The 14,349-nt window shown below is 30.2% G+C and overlaps 1 protein-coding gene across 1 annotated transcript; it reads left to right on the top strand.

Annotated features, from left to right (window-relative positions):
• Nucleotides 1–6,771: 6,771 nt before the first annotated feature.
• LOC130798075 (probable strigolactone esterase DAD2) lies at nucleotides 6,772–11,543 on the top strand. Its single transcript, XM_057660932.1, has 2 exons — nucleotides 6,772–7,475; nucleotides 10,973–11,543. The coding sequence occupies exons 1-2, from the start codon at nucleotides 7,105–7,107 to the stop codon at nucleotides 11,400–11,402; spliced, it is 801 nt and encodes a 266-aa protein (XP_057516915.1). The 5' UTR covers nucleotides 6,772–7,104; the 3' UTR covers nucleotides 11,403–11,543.
• The last annotated feature ends 2,806 nt before the right edge of the window (nucleotides 11,544–14,349 follow it).

Below are 14,349 nucleotides of genomic sequence, written 5' to 3'. Positions count from 1 at the left end.
TTCCACATAGTGATTTTATAGTGATTTACCAAATGGAGTATTATTATAGGTTAAAATGTGATTGTGTGACTTTTAAAATATTTTATTACATTATTTATGATTTTATGTATTAAAGGTAAGTTTTTAAAAAATAAATTATAAGATCAAATATATATAACTTATTAAAATTTTTCTGAAAAACCTTACACAGTGATACATGATTTTAGGAAAACTATTTTACAAGTAATATTTTGGTGACAATTATTAACTATTATATATAGCAATGCATATCTTTCATAATATAATGTATTTTATCTAATTTAAATAATTTCAACTTCATACACATTGTCTTTCATAATATAATGTTGAAATTATTGAAATTAGATAAAATAATTTATATTATGAAAGATATGCATTGATATATAAAATAGTCAATAATTTATATTATGAAAGATATGCATTGCTATATAAAATAGTCAATAGTTGTCACCAAAATATTACTTGTAAAATAGTTTTTCTAAAATCATGCATCAATGTGTAAGGTTTTTAGAAAAATTTTAATAAATTATACATATTTGATCTTATAAATTATGTTTTAAACTTACCTTTAATATATAAAATCATAATTGTTAGTGCAAGTGACAAAACACTTAATAATGACGTTAACTTTAGTCATACTATCGAACATGCTTTATCATGTACTTTGGAGGAAGATGGTGAAGATGTGTCGAGTTATGTTGGATTAAGGTTTGAAACGATCGATGAAGTGTTTAACGTGAAGCAAATGAGGCTTCACTAAAGGTGGGAACCATGCCTTGAACGAGGCAAGGCATGGTATGAAGTTTGCTCACTCGAGACTTGATAAGTGCAATTATTTGCACTTATTGTGCTTATTTTTATTCTCCTTTGATGAAGTTTAGTGGTAATTTAGGATTGTTTTTTAGTCCATTTACTCTAGTTTACGATGGTTTGATCATTTGAGAGTAAATGGGTTAATTATGATGATATTTGGGTGTGTTTGTGCAAGGATTGTGGCTTTTACAATTGCAGGGCATTTTGAGAAGAAAGATTGATGCTCACAAGTTGAAAGAACAAAGAAAGAGGCCGCAAAATGATCCTAAGTACAAAGTTCCATGGTTTAAAGGAGAGCCTACTCGGCTTTAAGAAAGAACCAAACCAAGCCGAGTCATTGTAACTTTCTGGAAATGGGCGTAATTGACAGCATTCAAAGCCGACTCGGCTTTAGAAGAGGTCCGAGAAGTGCCGAGTCGCCGTTAATTTCTCGAAAGTTAATGTTTTTGGCAGGCTTTAATCCTCATTCTCAAAAGCAACCGTCGAGTCGTTAGTGTGTTCTAGGAAAAATTGGAGTTTTGTCAGTGCTTTAAAACGACTCGGCTTTGGGGTCAACACTATGGCCGCCGAGTCGGTGGTTTCCCTCTGCTCAGAATTTGATGGTTTTTCGTCCGGTTTTTATATTTTATTTTGCTTTTGTTTTTAATGGACATTGGCAGTTACTTTTTAGGAAAAACCCCAATAATTAGGTTTTAGTATATATAGGGTAGTTACTTTTAGTTATTGTCTTCTTCTTAGTTTTAATTTCAGAAATTTCTTTTATGTTTTTGAGAGCTTTCATTATTGAAAAACTCCATTGCTATGTTTATTTTATTGCAATTACATTTATGTTCTGCTTCATTAGTAAGTATTCTTGATTACTGCTTTATTACTTGTCTTTATCCATTAAATTATTCATCATTTTCATGTGTAGTATTTCAATTAGGGTTTCATTCATCATTAATTGCATGTTCATTAACGTGTCTAGTGAGTAGTCTTCCTCGCTAGGGTTAAGGGATAAACCCTCATTCGAAGCATGGGATGATATTTTATTGATTAATTATGTGAAATTTGGGTCTATGATTAAACCTATACTTAATGAATCTTAGTTGAAATATCTTTATTAACCTTTTAAATAAACAGAAGTTTGAGATTAGGATTAATTTAGGATTGAGATATACTTAAGTTAAATTCCTATTAGTTTAGCCAATAAAACGGAAGTTTGGGGATTAACACTAGTAAGGTCTTAAACCGATATTGATTTATAGAGCAGAAGTTTGAGATTAATTAGATCACGTTTAATTATGCCAAAGACTCAAATTCATACAATTATGAGAGTAATTGACTCCGATGTTAGAATTAGGTGATTCCCGACACCTTAGATTTGTCACATTATTATTATCTTCGTATTAATCATTGTTTTAAATTTAATTATTAGTTTTATTTGCATCAATTTAGTTATTGCTTATTGTAGTGATATTTTCTTAAACCAACTATTTTGTTGATCCGTGTCTCATAGTCATAAATCGAACAAATTAGTTAACTCGCTTCCCTGAGTTCGACCCGTATTGCTACACGTACACCGTGCGCTTGCGGTAATTTAAAATTTGCACATCAAGGCTACACGATAATAGCAATCAAAAGGTGTCAAAGGGGAGTGTTCGTTCGAGCATATTAAGTGCTCGTTCGAGCACATTGTTTAGTAGCTTCTAGTAGGTTCTGTTGTTAGTGCCTTGTTCGAGCACATTGCCTAGGATGCTATTTTGGATTGTTTTAATGCACGTTTTAAGGCATTGAAAGGGTGTATTGAGGGGCAATTAATCTAGGAGTAATGGTGAGCATTATTTCTATGTTTATTGCTAGGGCTATTGTTGATGTCTAATATGCATCAAGAGGGTGTTTCCTTGCTAAGATTAATGTATGTTAATTGTAGGGTGTTATGGTGCATTGAGTGTGGTTCTAAGAATGATGCATACCTTCCTCTATAAAAGGGAGCATCATTCATAGAACAAATCACCAAAAACACAACTTTGTTAAGAGAGCTTTACTTTGATTGAAACTTGAGAGTGTTCATCATTGTTTTAGCATTTTGTGATATTAAGAGGATTTTTCTCAAGATAAGGGAAGTTTATTATACTTGTATTGTTGAATCATTTATAATAAAACTACATTTGAGGGGGGGGGGTATCCAAGATACCTCAATAAACACTTGTGTTCATATTTTGCACTACATTTTCATTTGCTTATTATTGTTGAACCTCTTGAGGCTTTCATTTCAATAATTAATGTAATAAAATCTTTTTGAAAGTTATGCAATCACATTTTAACATGTAATAATACTCCATATAGCAAAGCTTTATAAAATTGCCATTTGGAATTTTATAGTTAAGTATTATATGATTTTTTATAATTAATTACATTTAATACATAAAATCATAATTAATATAATAAAATCTTTTTGAAAGTAACACATTCACATTTTAACCTGTGATAATACTCTATTTGGCAAAGCTCTACAAAATCATCGTTTGGTATTTTATAGTTCTTTTATAGTATTGCATGATATGATATGATATGATGTATGATGATATGATATGATTTTTAAACTTACTTTTAATACTTAAATCATAAGTAATATAATAAAATCATTTTGAAATCACATATCACATTTTAGCCTATAATAATACTCCATTTGGCAACGCTCTATAAAATCGACATTTGGAATTTTACAGTTCTTTTATAGTATTGTATGATAGGTACTTGAAATCACTTAGTTCATAAGAGACAAATTAATTCATAAGGGAAAACACATCACTTATCAATTCCTTGTTAAGGATAAGTTAAATGGAAAAATTTCCATGATTAGGGAAGGATTCTAAGAATCGTTCTAAGGGTCGATGGAAGAGAGAATGTTCTTGAAATCCCTATCCCAATCATAATCTCAATCTCCACGGATGAGGAGAAAGCAACTGATATGGATATTTCTTAAAGGTCGATAATTATTACTTGCCTTATGTTAGCTTCCATGGACTTTAACCTTTAAAAACGATTTGAGAAGATAGAGCTATAATAGAAACATTTTTTGACTTCAAGCTAGAATTGAGAGGTATAAAACTCATCAGGCTATTCTTGAGTGTAATTTAGAGGCATGGTTACCAATGGGAGACCCTGCTTACGGGTATGAGTTGCCGCCTTCCTTTCCTTCCCAGACTCTGCTTATAGTTTTTCTATGGGTGTAATGCACTGGGTATGATGATATTATCAGTGGGAGACCATCTCTTTAGGATGATTGGTCGTTTTGAAAACATGGAAAGAGTAGGATTTGCCTATAGCTAAGAGTTAGCTACTAACATCAGGGTTCCATCATTGTAGTTTGAACTTTCATATGAAAGGAGTTAAGAAAATCCTTACTAAGTTATATTGGATGCTCTTTACTACATAGCAAAATATTAAAATTGAAGCAAATAAGGAGGTTCTTATGGTTCTAAAGGGAAAAGGGTTTAGAAACACATGCCTGAAAAAAAGAAGCAACAAAAGGCAAACAAGTTGTTGTTTAACGCTTTTGAAAAACCAAAGGTTGTTGCAAAGCCAAGAATGCTTGCGAACAGCAAGTGCTTCGACTGAAACAAGATTGGTCATTGAAAGAGGATTTTCCTCCTAATTTTTGAATGATAAAAAGACTAGTGTATCTGCTTCAGGTATGTATGTTATAGAAGTTAATTTTTGAAGTAGTACTTCGTGAGTAATTGATACCAGTTATGGTTCACATTTGTAAAAATGTGTAAGGACAAACATGAAGTAGGAAGCTGGCTAAGGGCAAGGTATAATTGCTCATTGGAACTTATAGTTTCTCAGGAGGGCATAGAGGTGAAGTATGTGCTAAAAGTGCGCAATCATGCGGTCGAAACTATCATCATCTGACTCATCAAAAAAATCCACTTTCTCTTCCCTAGAGGCTTCTACATTTTCCTCACTTATCCCCCAATGTATCCTAATAATTAGATTGGGCATCCCTATACATAAATCATACAATGTTCGAAATTCACTCTCCATTATTCAAAATTTTTAATCACAATAAATTAATAACACAAAATCTAAAGGAAAAAAGACTATGACATTTAGAGCATACTTAGCAAAAGAAGACTGTAATACGCAAGAAAGTATCATACTAAAACACTGTCATAGCGTTTCGCTCTAGAAATCCTCTTCAAAATTCTTTTAAAATTATTTCTCTAGATTGAATTTTAGAAAGATATGCAAATGAAATGGTTGATTGGTATTTATGAAGAAATAAATGCTCTAACAAAACACTATTCACCTCAATCTCTCTTTCAAAGATAGCTACTGTGTAAAAGAAGAAATTAATGACTTGGTTGTACTATTCTTCTAAGTTCCGAATCATTGAAGAGTCGGACACCTATCCAAATCAAAGTGAAAACTTAGGTCTAAAATAATCTTTGTATGAAAATCTATCAGAATCATTGAAGAATCAGACCCTCTATTTAGCCAAAATTGAAAACTTAGGGCTAACATATCTTATGTATGAAGATCTATCCGAATCATTGAAGAATAGAACCCCCTATCTAACCTAAAGAGAAGACTTTGGGCTAAAATGTTTTATTCTATGTATGAAGATCTGTCTGAATCATAGACGAGTCGGATCCCGTAGTAGCCCAAAGTGAATACTTAGGTCTAAAATATTCTATGTATGAAAATATGTTCAAATCATTGCATAATCGGACAACCTATTTAGCCCAAAGTGAAAAATTAAGGCTAACATATTCTATTTATGAAGATATTTCCGAATCATTGAAGAATCATACCTCTATTTAGCCCAAAGTGAAGAATTGGGGCTAAAATAATGTATGAATATCTATACAAATCATTAAAGAATCAGACCCCTATTTAACCCAAGGTAAAGACTTGGGGCTAAAATATTCCATGAGTGAAGATTTCTCCAAATCATTGAGAAGAGTCAGACTCTTCTACTTTGCTCATAGTGAAGACCTACGGCTGAAGTACTCTAATAAAGTTCATATCCGAGACATCTTATTTGAGACACTAAAAAGAAGACATCTTATCTGAGACTTCCTATATAGGATAGTAGTTTTGCATACAAAGTACAGACTAAGAACTCCTCAGTTAAGTGTGCTTGCTGGGAGCAATCTTAGTGTGGTTGACCTCTTGGGAAGTTTTCCTAGGTGCGCATGAGTGAGGATAAAGTGCGCTGGAAAGACTTGTGTTGGTCTGTGGGGTCATGTCTACATTTTCCGTGGGTAGTCACCGGCGGTCCGAGGGGTCGGAGTGTTACAATATCCACCTAACAACTGCCCATCAAGCACTCTCTAAATAACCATAACTCATGATACCTACAGGCATATAACGATAAATACCCTCTCCCATCACCAGGTAAAAGAGACATAAATTTTCTTTATCTATCTAGACATAAGCTTATTTGATTGTTCCTTATCAATGTTCCTGGAAAAACTTAAGTATCGAATGAATTTTTTTAAAAATCACTCTCGGACAAGTCTTTCTTTATTGTTGGAGGACATTCACTCAAAAAGACCTTACCACAACTATTCATAAGAAGCCCAAGTATTTCTTCTCTTTGGTTCCCGCATCAATATCACAAGTTTCATATCGAAACAAATACCAAATTTCTCAAGCAATAAATAATTTTGATTTAAATTGATCCTTTTCGTAACCAAACATGTAAAAAAAAATGACCATCTACAAATACTTTTATAAGGAAAATTTTTTTATTAATATATTTAATATATGTGTTGAGTTGGATTTTATTTTTGTTATTATATACAATATAAGTGTATGAGCCGTAGGTCAGGTCATTTTCGATTACAAATTAATATTTTCAAGTTATTACTATACAAGTATGGGACAAAGCCACGAAGGAATAACATATAAGAAGACCAATATTACTTAATTATTGATATAAAAACTAAAAAAGTAAAAGAAGACAAAGAATAGCCAACGATCTTAAATTGATATCCACAACTTAAGTAGTTTAAATACTATCAAAGAGATAGAGCATTGAAACCAATATCTCCACATTCCCACCCACCCACTTCTTTTATACTTGGTCTACCCACCAATACTTTATACTACCAAAAAATTATTAAAAAAAAATTCCAATATTATTATTCATACTAATCCAATATTATCCAATAGAATTCATCTTCTTCCTTTTATATATATATATATATATATGAAGTACTCCTATTATTCAATATTCATACTACCAAAAAATAATTATAAAAAAAAAGAAAAGGAAAAATGGGACATAATCTCTTACAAGCATTGAATGTAAGAGTAGAAGGAATGGGTGAAAATTATTTGGTGTTAGCGAATGGTTTTGGAACAGACCAATCGGCATGGCAAAGAATCTTGCCTTATTTTACGCCATATTATCGAGTGATTCTCTACGATTTAGCCTGCGCAGGAAGCGTGAATCCTGACTTCTTCGATTTCCGTCGATATACGACGCTTGACGCTTATGTTGACGATCTGCTTGACATTCTTGACACTCTTGGCGTTACTTCCTGCGCTTATGTCGGCCATTCTATCTCCGCTATGATTGGTCTTCTCGCTTCTATTCGTCGCCGCCATCTCTTTTCTAAGCTCATCCTTATTGGCGCTTCACCTAGGTTTGTTTAAATTCTTAATTTGATCTTTTTTTCATTTTTATTCTATAATTATTATTTTTATTCCTTTTTATTACTTTGATTTTAAAATTAAAAAAAATCTATTTATGTTAAGTTTGGTAATCAATTTTAGAGTTTAAATTCTAAAATTAGCTCAAATTTAATATTTGACTAATTAATTAAATTTAAATTTAAATTTGAGCTAATTTCAACATTGATGGGAATGGGGACAGAGAATGGGTATAGAAAATAAAAAAGTCTCTAAGAATTAAGTCTTGAGAGAAGGTAATAATTGGTGAAACTTTTATTTTCATCTATTTCTTTAAGTCCTCCTAACATGCCAAATAAAGAATGAGATTTTTATATCTTTAAAGTCTCATAAATTCCATTCCTTCACTCCAAATACTCCATAAAGTTAAAAATTTGAAAATTACTTTTATAAGTTTGTCATTTTTAAATAGTTATTCCCTAAGAAAACCTAAAAGTTTTGTTCTGTGTGTGATTATGATTTTGGTCAAAAGGATACAGTTCTTTGTTTCTTTTTAAGCCATTTTTACTTGGACGGTTGCTTTGTAAGAGTGTATGCGATCAAATATTACTCAGTTTTGGATCATGTGTTTTAGATGAAGTCAATTTTAATAGTGTTAATGAATTTGTATGTGACATTAATTTTATGTATTTGACTGAATTAAACACTATAAGATTATAGATCAATTGGGTATTACTTTATAAGTGTTTTCCCATTTAATTTTTTTCTTTATAATTGTAAAATAGTAATAATATCCAAATATTGTTAAATAAGAATATGATATACCACTTAATTTGGTTATTTCAGAACTGTTTTATCATAGAAATGGCGCCTTCCATGGTTGTAGATAAAAATAAAATCTGTGGACTATATAGTTACACGAGAATCGATTCTTAATCATGTATTGTGCGTCAAAGAATGAATATTTAAACGCATTAGGCAATATGCGTTTTTGTACTTTATATCTCTTGAGACTTGCATGTTGACCAATTTGTTAGGTTCGTTCTATCTCTAATCCTATGCTGCTATATCATAATGACATTAGTACATATTAGAATATTATAACATATTCTCAAGCCTTAATCATAAATTTAAGTTTTTGTTGTAGTTGGTTTTTTATATGGTATTAGAGTCAGCATGACAAAAAGTCAAAGGTTTGAATTTCAATTACCCCTCATTTAAAGTGGAATATTTAACGTTTATGAGGGCATATATCGCATCCACACTTCTAGCCCAATAGGCTCTCGTATGAGGGGTGTGTTAGAGTATATAACATATCTTAGCGCCTCAACCATAAAATTAAGTTTTTTTGGTTGAGTTGATTCCTTGACAGTATAATTTATAAAGCTCTAATATAAATATATGTAATGTAGCAATTTTGGTAGTTGGATAAATAAAAGAAGATTATAGTTAATAACGGTTATTTGTGAGGTTAAGAAATAACTCTTATGTGGTAGGATTTGATAGGGTAAGAGTTTTTTATTATAATTTAATTTTTGTGATTTTGATCATTTTATTCTTATTCTTTTTGTCTTTTTATTGTGATTTGTCCAGTGTTTAGAATTTTTTAGATAAATATGTCAAGAAACCAACTCAACCAAAAGCTTAAGCTGATTATTGAGACCCAATAATATGTTATATACTTTAACATGCCCCCTCACACGAAAGCCCATCGGGCTAGAAGTGTGGATGCGCACATACGCTGAGTATCCCACTTTAAATAAGGGGTAGTTGAAATTTGAACTCGTGATCTTTTATCACGTTGACTTCTGATACCATATCAAGGAACCAATTCAACAAAAACTTACGGTTGAGACTACCTATTGTATACTCTAACAAAATAATAGTAGTTGAAATTTCACATCTAAGTTCTTTGAGAAACATGTGATGTCATTCCTCAATGATGTGCATTGAAAATGTGCTTGGTCATGTAGTGATAATAGGCATGGATTTGGATAAATTCATTAAACATGTCGTGTCATTTTTATGGTGCGCTCTTATTTATAAATATATGTTTTTTTTATATATTTGTATATAATTACCACTCACTGAAGTAGTAATAGAAGATTTTGATCATTAGCTACGTCAAGTGATTCTCCTACTTAAATATTGCATTAAATTTTCATCAACATTTTTATCATCTAATACTTATAATCAAACAGACATCAAATTCTTGTCTGTATATATGTATCCAAATTGATTTAAAAAAACTTTAGTGGTTTAAGTGAACATGATTCTTGATTTTTCACTTAAGAAAACTTACCAAGTTATTTTGATCGTAACAATAAATATAATGTCGCATGTTGCATCAATTAATAAGTTTGGCAATGAATTAAATTTGTACAAACCTCCTAATATCCTGCATAAACTCTTTTTATCATTTATTTCATCCATAAGTTTTTGACCATGTTATGCTTTTTTCCTCTCTCAGTTGGCTTAATAGATTTATAAACCATATTAGAAAAGATGTTGCAATATAATGAGAAAATAGGTAGCATAATTTTAAGTGATGGATTACTTTGGTTTTGTTTTTATCGTTAGAGTATATAATATATCCTTCCAATTTTTTTCAGTTGTCCCATTTAGTTTTGGCACACTATCCAATGCACTAATTCAATTTAAAATATCTTTAATTGTGCATAATTAAAAATTATAAAATTTGATATTAATAAAATTTACATTGAGACGAATCAAACAAGATTCCACATGACTATATTTTAACGTCTAGATTAAGAATAAAATACAAATTAAGAGTGATCGATGAATAGTGTCAAAAAACTAAATGGGACAACTGAAAAGAATCGGAGGGAGTATATAATAATATATCATATAACTTGGGACTTTAACTATTATCTTAAGTTTTTAATTGAGCAGGTTTCTTGACATTGTATTAGAAAACAATGTAACAAAAAAGTCATAAGTTCGAATTTCAATCACCCCTTAAATTGAAGTTGTATATTTTACACTAGGTATGAAGAAGACTTATATTACATCTATTCTTTTAGGCCGAAAAAGCTCTCATGGATGTAAGGAAGTGACTTCGAGTATATAAGATATTGTGGAGCCTCAACCATTAACTTAAGCTTTTAGTTGAATTGGTTTTTTAACATTATCAAATGTACTTAATTACCCAACATGATCTCTCAATCAGTGATTGATTGTACAATTTGGGCAGGTGTTTAAAACCCCTTGTCCTTGTAAGTTTTTCGTTTTATAAGATGGTACTCTCTATCCTTTTAAAATTATAGAAGATAAAAATTAGATACCACGATTAAAAATTGGTTAGAACGTAACACTTGACGTATGTGAATGATATTAAATATATACAGAAATATATAAATGCGATTTAAATGAATCAGTAAGGACATTTCAGTTAAGAAAATGCGACGAATCAAAAGGAATTGATCGAAAGAAAGTGCGACAATTTCAAACAGACTATCTTTAATTCTGTAAAAATTATGAATAAATGTAGGTTTTTGAACGATGATGATTATCATGGAGGATTCGAAGAAGCAGAGATAGAAACAGTATTTTCAGCAATGGAGGCAAATTATGCAGCATGGGTGAATGGGTTTGCTCCATTAGCAGTAGGAGCAGACGTACCGACTGCAGTGCGTGAATTCAGTCGCACACTGTTTAATATGCGGCCTGATATTTCTCTTTTTGTTTGTAGGACCGTTTTTAAGTGTGATTTTAGAGGTGTGCTTGGACTTGTTAAAGTTCCTTGTTACATTATCCAAACAGCTAAAGATATGTCAGTTCCTGCATCTGTTGCTACGTACATGAAAAATCACCTTGGGGGTAAAAGTACTGTTATTATGCTCAATACTGAAGGCCATTTGCCCCACCTTAGTGCTCCTGCGCTCTTGGCTCAAGCCCTTCGACGAGCACTCGCGCAATAATTGTTTGTTATATTTTTTGTGCGTGTTGATTGTCAATAATGTTATATTATTAAGATTAAGATTTTGACATCATTGTTGTATGTGCTTATTTTGTCGATGGTTATGATGTCAAATATTCTATATTATGCCATTTTCGTATAATCTAAACATTTAATTTCTCTGAATTTTGTCATATTTCCTACTAAGCTTTTTTTTCAGTTTGGTCAGGAGTAAATGGAGAAAATAATAATGTTAAACAATAACACAATGGAGATTGCATATGTGGATATGATGATATAAAATATTGTGGGTCTAAATCTGAAAATGAAAATGTAATAGTAAAGAACTGATTAAAACTACAAAAGTAACATATTTATTCAGAGTAAAAGTATAGTTTGTATAGTATTTCATATGCTCAATGTTTTGAAGCTAATGGAGGCTTATTATTAAGGAACCGATTCAACTACGGAAGCTTAAGTTGATGGTTGAGATGCAACATATGTTACATACTCTAATACGCTTCTTTGATCATGCAAGAGTCATTTGGACTAGAAGTGTGGATGTGTGCAGACCTGACCTTATAATACTCGAGACTTATTGTAAAAGAAGGGTAGTTAAAATTCAAATTCGTGATCTCTTATCACACTGATTTCTGATATTATTTTAAGTAACTAACTCAATCAAAAAAGTTAAATTAATGAGTCATGCTTCATATGCTTATAAACCAAATTTGTTACAATATCTTTAGAAATCTTTAAAGCTATGTGATCAATAACTACTAGTGTTCATTTTGTTTTTCTTATTTAATAAATGGTAATGTTACATAGCTCTATTTTTTAGTATTACGAAATAGAAGGATCAAGGGAGGACTTAAATAAAAGAAAATAAGTAATATTCATAATTAATGTGTACTGTATTTTCTTCTGATATAAAGTAGTATTCATATTTGCTCTACAGAAACAGCTCCAAAGGGAAGATTGACCTCTCTACTTTAATTTTCTATTAGTTAATTAGATGATTTACAGGATCGAATAGTATTTATAATTAATATGTAAAAAGATATGAATATCTTATGATGTAAGAGAAATTCATAGAATTTGCTTTATTACATAAACAATCTTAGCAAGTAAAAGTAGAACATAGCTAGCTAGGATTCGTTTGAAAGCATTTGTGGGTATTAATATTTAATACATTACTTTTATTTTGTATTAACTTTTTGAGATCATTATGAAAGTGAATCATTTATAAGGAAAGGTAGTTCTCTTACATTGCTTCAAGTTTTATGTTGAAACAAATGAAAATGTTGGTAGTGTTAATTTTGGTAATATCCATAATAACATTTAAAATAACAGTTAAAGAAGTGTTCTCAACATGACGTTTATAAAGAATGAATTGCGTAACAATTAATATATATATATATATATATATATATATGATGGCTTTTTGAATAATACCGTTGTACCTCATCATAAAAAGTGGATAATTATCTTAATCATTAAACGTTATTAAATATAATTTTTTAATTTTTATTTTTTTTTAATTCCCTAAGAATGATGATGTATTAATTTTCCTATTAATTATTAATTACGAATACATAAGAAGCGGAGATAATCAACCTTGAGAATGATATTTCTATCCAAATGCATATCTAATAGATCAGGCAAATCTCAGTAGCTATCTTGTATCGGTATCATCTTCAATAACTAAAGACAAAGCCATTAACACGTCTAATATTTATTTGTTATAATTGGGCACATGGGAATATTAATATGTACACAAATTCTTATAAGAGAAGAGATAATGTCTAATCGGCTGGAAAGAAAAATGTAGAGTAAGTTACTTGGTGAACATTAAGAATATTGTAGGTAGGTATTTAAGATATTATAAGTATTGCACGCTTACTCAATGGGCATTAAAGATATTGTAAGCAGGCATTAAAAATACGATAAATAGGCATTAAGGATGATTAAGATTAATTGGCTGGATCAGAAAGACGTCTCTCAAACCGATTATAATATGTATTGTAAAAAAAGATAGCAATAATACTTTTCATTCTATTAATATTATAAATGAGCGTAAGATAGTATTATTCTATCTTATTTTAATTTATATAGATGTGTTTTTAGTGAGCTATTTAGTATTTCGTTTCTTGAAACTATATGATTTAATTAAAAATATAATTTTATATAAATACATGCTCGCTTTATCTTATAATAAAAAAATATTAGACTGAAATGAAAATTAATTTAAAAAGAAAGAAATATTTTCAAATGTGTTTTCTTCCATCTTATATTAATAAAGTAACATAATTTTTTAACTCATATATTCACTATTTTTTGTATTTTGAATTCTCAATATTACAAAAAAAAATTTCAAAAAATACTCTGAAGTTTCAAGCTATGATAAACTTGTACTCCCTCCGTTCTTTTTTAATCTTCCACATTACTATAACGGGTAGTTTCAAAAGTTCTTCCACTTTAGAATACTTTCTATTTTTAGAAAGTTTTTATCCCACTTTTACCCATTAAAACCCCACTTTTCTTTTAATGTACCCTTTTTCTTTTATTTATAATTATTTTCTCTCTCATACTTTCAATACAATCATTACTTCACACTACTATTTAATTAAAATAATATCCACTACAACCTTATACTTCCAATACAATCATTACTTCACACTATTATTTAATTAAAATAAAACTCACTACAATCCAAAGATTCTATCTTCCTTAATATGTGTGAAAAACTCAAAGTGGAAGATAAAAAAGAACGAAGGGAGTATTTAAAATTGAAGCAAGCTAGGAAATAGGATCCATGGTAGTCAAATAATTAGGATAAAGATAACAAAAAGTCTATAAAGTTCAAACAATTGTAGTGACAAATATTCAACAAGTAAAGGCTTTAGTCGCAATTGTCCTTTTGTAATTTAGTCTTTGTGAGTTGAGATGTAGAATAATCCTTTGCGCAT

This window comes from Amaranthus tricolor, chromosome 13, assembly GCF_026212465.1.
Source record: "Amaranthus tricolor cultivar Red isolate AtriRed21 chromosome 13, ASM2621246v1, whole genome shotgun sequence".
Lineage (NCBI taxonomy): Eukaryota > Viridiplantae > Streptophyta > Magnoliopsida > Caryophyllales > Amaranthaceae > Amaranthus > Amaranthus tricolor.
Note: the sequence above shows the minus strand (reverse complement) of the source record. Positions and strands in the feature narration are given on the sequence as shown.

Coding starts and splice junctions, on each gene's coding strand:
- LOC130798075 (XM_057660932.1), top strand. CDS start 7,105: ATGGGACATAATCTCTTACAAGCATTGAATGTAAGAGTAGAAGGAATG. Junction 7,476..10,972: donor CTTATTGGCGCTTCACCTAG/GTTTGTTTAAAT, acceptor GAATAAATGTAG/GTTTTTGAACGATGATGATT.